The sequence below is a fragment of the Oncorhynchus gorbuscha genome, unplaced genomic scaffold, assembly GCF_021184085.1.
Source record: "Oncorhynchus gorbuscha isolate QuinsamMale2020 ecotype Even-year unplaced genomic scaffold, OgorEven_v1.0 Un_scaffold_3677, whole genome shotgun sequence".
NCBI classification, from domain to species: domain Eukaryota; kingdom Metazoa; phylum Chordata; class Actinopteri; order Salmoniformes; family Salmonidae; genus Oncorhynchus; species Oncorhynchus gorbuscha.
In genome coordinates, this window is record NW_025747861.1 from 9,641 (window position 1) to 17,500 (window position 7,860).

A 7,860-nucleotide genomic window follows, 5' to 3' on the forward strand; every position below is an offset into this window, starting at 1 on the left:
CGTCCTTGTGGCCCTTGAGGCCCCTAGACAACACATAAATGAATCAATCAAACAGTCAATCCGTTAATTAATCAAACACTTATCCAACCAATCAAACACGTAATTCAATTAATTAAGCAATTAGCAAGTTAGCCAATTAACAAATCAACCAATCAAACACTTACACAACCAATCAACCAGTCAACAAATATACTAATTAACAAATCAGCCAATCAACTAATTAACCAATCAATCAATAAACCGATCAATGAGACATGACGTTCCTGTCCTTACCCTGTCTCCAGTTGGTCCATTGGGCCCATCATGTCCAGAGGAGCCCTGTGACAGACAGCACGGAAGACATATTTAGCGAGTGTTACTGCGGGTGTAACGAAATGCTTATGTTCCCAGCTCCAACAGTGCAGTAATATCTAACAATACAAAGCAATACAGGCAAACCTAAAAGTATAAGAATGGAATCAAGAAATGTAGAAATATTAGGACGAGCAATGTCCGAGTCCGGAATATAAATCTATATGTACAGAATGTATTCAGACCCCTGGACTCTGTCCACATTTCGTTACGTTACAGCCTTATCCTAAAAATGATTTATTTTTAGAAATCCTCAGTAATCTGCAAACAATACCCCATAATACCCAATAATGACATCACAATACCCTATAATGACATCATAATACCATTTAATGACATCATAATACCCTATAATGACATCACAATACCCCATAATAATAAAGGTTATGAGAAATGTTTGCAAAATGTATAAGTAAAATATAAAAATAAACGTATTTACATAGGCATTCAAACTCTTTGCTATGAGACTCGAAAATGAGCTCAGGTGCATCCTGTTTCCATTGATCATCCTTGAGATGTTTCTACAACTTGAATGGAGTCCACTTGTGGTAAATTAAATTGATTGGACATGATTTGGAAAGGCCCACACCTGTCTATATAAGGTCCCACAGTTGGCAGTGCATGTCAGAGCAAAAACCAAACCATGAGGTCGAAGGAGACCAGATTGTGTTCAGATCCGGCTCAGGTTCAGATCTGGGGAAGGGCACCAAAACATTCCTCCATTATTCTTAAATGGAAGAAGTTTGGAACCACCAAGACTCTTCCTAGAACTGACCGCCCGGCCAAACTGAGCAATCAGCGTAGAAGGGACTTGGTCAGGGAGGTGACCAAAAACCCGATGGTCACTCTGACAGAGCTCTATAGTTCCTCTGTGGAGATGGGAGAACCTTCCAGAAGGACAACTATCTCTGCAGCACTCCACCAATCAGGCCTTTATGGTAGAGAGGCCAGACGGAAACCACTACTCAGTAAAAGGCACATGACAGCCCACTTGGAGTTTGCCAAAAGGTATGTAAAGGCTCTCAGACCATGAGAAACAAGGTTCTCTGGTCTGATGAAACCAAGATTGAACTCTTTGGCCTGAATGCCAAGTGTGACATCTGGAGGAAACCTGTCGCCATCCCCATGGTGAAGCATGGTGGTGGAGCCATTATGCTGTGGGGGTGTTTTTCAGCGGCAGGGACTGAGGCTAGTCAGGATCCAGAGAAAGATGAACAGAGCAAAGTACAGAGAGATCATTTTTAAAATTGGGATTTAAAAATGTCTAAAAATCTGTTTTTGCTTTGTCATTATGGGGTATTGTGTTTAGATTGATGAAGGAGGGGAAAAATATTTAATACATTTTAGAATTACGCTTTAACAAAATGTGGAAAAGGTTAAGGGGTCTGAATACTTTCCGAATGCTCTGTATTCAATTATAGAATACTATACAATATACTATACTATTAACTTATATAATCCTATACAATATACTATACTATTAACTTATAGACTACTATACAATATACTATACTATTATAGAATACTATATTATTAACTTATATTATACTATATGATATATACTATAATATTAATCAGTGTGACTGAGGTTATGCTCCAAATGGCATCCTATTCTCTATGTACTATGATACCCTTATCAAAGGGCACCCTATTTTTATTTTATTTTTTTACCTTCATTTAACAAGGCAAGTCAGTTGAGAACAAATTCTTATTTTCAATGACAGCCTGTTCAAGTGCAGAACGACAGATTTGTACCTTGTCAGCTCGGGGGTTTGAACTCGCAACCTTCCGGTTACTAGTCCAACGCTCTAACCACTAGGCTATCCTATTCTCTATGTAGTGGACTACTTTTTAGGGTGCCATTTGGGATGCATACTGTGTTACTGCTGGATAGAGAGATTATGATGACCTCATAATGATTAGAATGGATTGAACTCTGACCTTTCCCCTGTCTTCCCTGTTGGTCCCTTGGCACCCCGGCCCCCACGCACCCCCTGCAGGATAAACAACAGTATTACACACACACAGATAAACACGCATAGGCAGAGAGAAATAAACACACACACACACGCACGCACACAGACAGTACTCACACACGTACACACACAGACAGTACTCACACACACACACACGAACGCACACACAGACAGTACTCACACACGTACAGTACTCACACACGTACACACACAGACAGTACACACACACACACACACACACACACACACACACACACACACACACACACACACACACACACACACACACACACACACACACACACACACACACACACACACACACACACACACACACAGACACACACACACAGACACACAGACACACACAGACAGTACACACACACACACACACACACAGACAGTACTCACACACACACACACACACACAGACAGTATTCACACGTACACACACAGACAGTACTCACACACACAGACAGTATTCAAACGTACACACACAGACAATACTCACGTTAGGACCCCTCTGTCCTGCACTTCCTGCTTCCCCCCCGGGACCCTGTGGAAGAGAAAACAGGACAGACCGTTACCATGGGTACACCATACGCTCCTAGAGAACACTCTGAACGCTCCTAGAGAACACTCTGAACGCTCCTAGAGCGAAACACTCTGAACGCTCCTAGAGTGAAACACTCTGAACGCTCCTAGAGTGAAACACTCTGAACGCTCCTAGAGTGAAACACTCTGAACGCTCCTAGAGAACACTCTGAACGCTCCTAGAGAACACTCTGAACGCTCCTAGAGAACACTCTGAACGCTCCTAGAGAACACTCTGAACGCTCCTAGAGTGAAACACTCTGAACGCTCCTAGAGAACACTCTGAACGCTCCTAGAGAACACTCTGAACGCTCCTAGAGAACACTCTGAACGCTCCTAGAGAACACTCTGAACGCTCCTAGAGTGAAACACTCTGAACGCTCCTAGAGAACAGTCTGAACGCTCCTAGAGAACACTCTGAACGCTCCTAGAGAACACTCTGAACGCTCCTAGAGAACACTCTGAACGCTCCTAGAGAACACTCTGAACGCTCCTAGAGAACACTCCTAGAGAACAGTCTGAACGCTCCTAGAGAACACTCTGAACGCTCCTAGAGAACACTCTGAACGCTCCTAGAAACACTCTGAACGCTCCTAGAGAACAGTCTGAACGCTCCTAGAGAACACTCTGAACGCTCCTAGAGAACACTCTGAACGCTCCTAGAGAACACTCTGAACGCTCCTAGAGAACAGTCTGAACGCTCCTAGAGAACACTCTGAACGCTCCTAGAGAACACTCTGAACGCTCCTAGAGAACACTCTGAACGCTCCTAGAGAACACTCTGAACGCTCCTAGAGAACACTCTGAACGCTCCTAGAGAACAGTCTGAACGCTCCTAGAGTGAAACACTCTGAACGCTCCTAGAGCGAAACACTCTGAACGCTCCTAGAGAGAAACACTCTGAACGCTCCTAGAGTGAAACACTCTGAACGCTCCTAGAGTGAAACACTCTGAACGCTCCTAGAGAACACTCTGAACGCTCCTAGAGAACACTCTGAACGCTCCTAGAGAACACTCTGAACGCTCCTAGAGTGAAACACTCTGAACGCTCCTAGAGTGAAACACTCTGAACGCTCCTAGAGAACACTCTGAACGCTCCTAGAGAACACTCTGAACGCTCCTAGAGAACACTCTGAACGCTCCTAGAGAACACTCTGAACGCTCCTAGAGCGAAACACTCTGAACGCTCCTAGAGAACAGTCTGAACGCTCCTAGAGAACACTCTGAACGCTCCTAGAGAACACTCTGAACGCTCCTAGAGAACACTCTGAACGCTCCTAGAGAACACTCTGAACGCTCCTAGAGTGAAACACTCTGAACGCTCCTAGAGAACACTCTGAACGCTCCTAGAGAACACTCTGAACGCTCCTAGAGAACACTCTGAACGCTCCTAGAGAACACTCTGAACGCTCCTAGAGAACAGTCTGAACGCTCCTAGAGAACACTCTGAACGCTCCTAGAGAACACTCTGAACGCTCCTAGAGAACACTCTGAACGCTCCTAGAGAACACTCTGAACGCTCCTAGAGAACACTCTGAACGCTCCTAGAGAACACTCTGAACGCTCCTAGAGAACACTCTGAACGCTCCTAGAGTGAAACACTCTGAATGCTCCTAGAGTGAAACACTCTGAACGCTCCTAGAGCGAAACACTCTGAACGCTCCTAGAGCGAAACACTTTGAACACTCCTAGAGAACACTCTGAACGCTCCTAGAGAACGCTCTGAACGCTCCTAGAGTGAAACACTCTGAACGCTCCTAGAGAACGCTCTGAACGCTCCTAGAGTGAAACACTCTGAACGCTCCTAGAGAACACTCTGAACGCTCCTAGAGCGAAACACTTTGAACGCTCCTAGAGAACACTCTGAACGCTCCTAGAGAACACTCTGAACGCTCCTAGAGCGAAACACTCTGAATGCTCCTAGAGAACACTCTGAACGCTCCTAGAGCGAAACACTCTGAACGCTCCTAGAGCGAAACACTCTGAACGCTCCTAGAGAACAGTCTGAACGCTCCTAGAGCGAAACACTCTGAACGCTCCTAGAGAACACTCTGAACGCTCCTAGAAAACACTCTGAACGCTCCTAGAGTGAAACATTCTGAACGCTCCTAGAGAACACACTGAACGCTCCTAGAGAACACTCTGAACGCTCCTAGAGAACACTCTGAACGCTCCTAGAGAAAAACGCTCCTAGAGAAGAGGACTCTGAACGCTCCTAGAGAGAACGCTCCTAGAGAACACTCTGAACGCTCCTAGAGCGAAACACTCTGAACGCTCCTAGAGAACACTTTGAACGCTCCTAGAGAACACTCTGAACGCTAATAGAGCGAAACACTCTGAACGCTCCTAGAGCGAAACACTCTGAACGCTCCTAGAGAACAGTCTGAACGCTCCTAGAGCGAAACACTCTGAACGCTCCTAGAGAACACTCTGAACGATCCTAGAAAACACTCTGAACGCTCCTAGAGAACACTCTGAACGCTCCTAGAGAACAGTCTGAACGCTCCTAGAGAACACTCTGAACGCTCCTAGAGAACACTCTGAACGCTCCTAGAAAACACTCTGAACGCTCCTAGAGTGAAACATTCTGAACGCTCCTAGAGAACACTCTGAACGCTCCTAGAGAACACTCTGAACGCTCCTAGAGTGAAACACTCTGAACGCTCCTAGAGAACACTCTGAACGCTCCTAGAGAACACTCTGAACGCTCCTAGAGAACACTCTGAACGCTCCTAGAGAACACTCTGAACGCTCCTAGAAAACACTCTGAACGCTCCTAGAGTGAAACACTCTGAACGCTCCTAGAGAACACTCTGAACGCTCCTAGAGAACACTCTGAACGCTCCTAGAGTGAAACACTCTGAACGCTCCTAGAGAACACTCTGAACGCTCCTAGAGAACACTCTGAACGCTCCTGGAGAACACTCTGAACGCTCCTAGAGAACACTCTGAACGCTCCTAGAGAACACTCTGAACGCTCCTGGAGAACACTCTGAACGCTCCTGGAGAACACTCTGAACGCTCCTAGAGCGAAACACTCTGAACGCTCCTAGAGTGAAACACTCTGAACGCTCCTGGAGAACACTCTGAACGCTCCTAGAGAACACTCTGAACGCTCCTGGAGAACACTTTGAACGCTCCTAGAGAACACTCTGAATGCTCCTAGAGTGAAACACTCTGAACGCTCCTAGAGAACACTCTGAACGCTCCTAGAGAACACTCTGAACGCTAATAGAGCGAACCACTCTGAACGCTCCTAGAGCGAAACACTCTGAACGCTCCTAGAGAACGCTCTGAACGCTCCTAGAGCGAAACACTCTGAACGCTCCTAGAGAACGCTCTGAACGCTCCTAGAGCGAGACACTCTGAACGCTCCTAGAGAACACTCTGAATGCTCCTAGAAAACACTCTGAACGCTCCTAGAGTGAAACATTCTGAACGCTCCTAGAGAACACTCTGAACGCTCCTAGAGCGAAACACTCTGAACGCTCCTAGAGCGAAACACTCTGAACGCTCCTAGAGAACACTCTGAACGCTCCTAGAGCGAAACACTCTGAACGCTCCTAGAGCGAAACACTTTGAACGCTCCTAGAGAACACTCTGAACGCTCCTAGAGCGAGACACTCTGAACGCTCCTAGAGAACACTCTGAACGCTCCTAGAGTGAAACACTCTGAACGCTCCTAGAGAACACTCTGAACGCTCCTAGAGCGAGACACTCTGAACGCTCCTAGAGCGAAACACTCTGAACGCTCCTAGAGCGAAACACTCTGAACGCTCCTAGAGAACACTCTGAACGCTCCTAGAGTGAAACATTCTGAACGCTCCTAGAGAACACTCTGAACGCTCCTAGAGAACACTGTGAACGCTCCTAGAGTCCTAGAGAACACTCTGAACGCTCCTAGAGTGAAACACTCTGAACGCTCCTAGAGAACACTCTGAACGCTCCTAGAGAACACTCTGAACGCTCCTAGAGAACACTCTGAACGCTCCTAGAGAACACTCTGAACGCTAGAGAACACTCTGAACGCTCCTAGAGAACACTCTGAACGCTCCTAGAGTGAAACACTCTGAACGCTCCTAGAGAACACTCTGAACGCTCCTAGAGAACACTCTGAACGCTCCTAGAGTGAAACACTCTGAACGCTCCTAGAGAACACTCTGAACGCTCCTGGAGAACACTTTGAACGCTCCTAGAGCGAAACACTCTGAACGCTCCTAGAGAACACTCTGAACGCTCCTAGAGTGAAACACTCTGAACGCTCCTAGAGCGAAACACTCTGAACGCTCCTAGAGAACACTCTGAACGCTCCTAGAGCGAAACACTCTGAACGCTCCTAGAGAACACTCTGAACGCTCCTAGTGCGAAACACTGAACACTCCTAGAGTGAAACACTCTGAACGCTCCTAGAGCGAAACACTCTGAACGCTCCTAGAGCGAAACACTCTGAAAGCTCCTAGAGAACACTCTGAACGCTCCTAGAGCGAAACACTCTGAACGCTCCTAGAGAACAGTCTGAACGCTCCTAGAGCGAAACACTCTGAACGCTCCTAGAGAACACTCTGAACGCTCCTAGACGGAAACACTCTGAACTCTCCAAGAGCAAAACACTCTCAACGCTCCGAGAGCGAAACACTCTGAACGCTCCTAGAGAACACTCTGAACTCTCCAAGAGTGAAACACTCTGAACGCTCCTAGACGGAAACACTCTGAACTCTCCAAGAGCGAAACACTCTCAACGCTCCGAGAGCGAAACACTCTGAACGCTCCTAGAGAACACTCTGAACGCTCCTAGGGTGAAACACTCTGAACGCTCCTAGAGAACACTCTGAACGCTCCTAGAGCACACTCTGAACGCTCCTAGAGCGAAACACTCTGAACGCTCCTAGAGCGAAACACTCTGAACGCTCCTAGAGCGAAACACTCTGAACGCTCCTAG

The 7,860-nt window shown here is 46.6% G+C and overlaps 1 protein-coding gene across 1 annotated transcript in view; it reads right to left on the reverse strand.

The window, feature by feature from the left end:
* Positions 1–2,270: 2,270 nt before the first annotated feature.
* Positions 2,271–7,860, reverse strand: part of LOC124028041 (collagen alpha-1(XI) chain-like) — a 31,204-nt gene continuing 25,614 nt past the window's right edge. The window contains exons 16-17 of the mRNA XM_046340208.1: positions 2,839–2,883; positions 2,271–2,345 (exon numbers count right to left, since the gene is read on the reverse strand). Coding sequence (XP_046196164.1) covers positions 2,271–2,345; positions 2,839–2,883 — 120 coding nt within the window. The remainder of the gene's footprint in view (positions 2,346–2,838; positions 2,884–7,860) is intronic.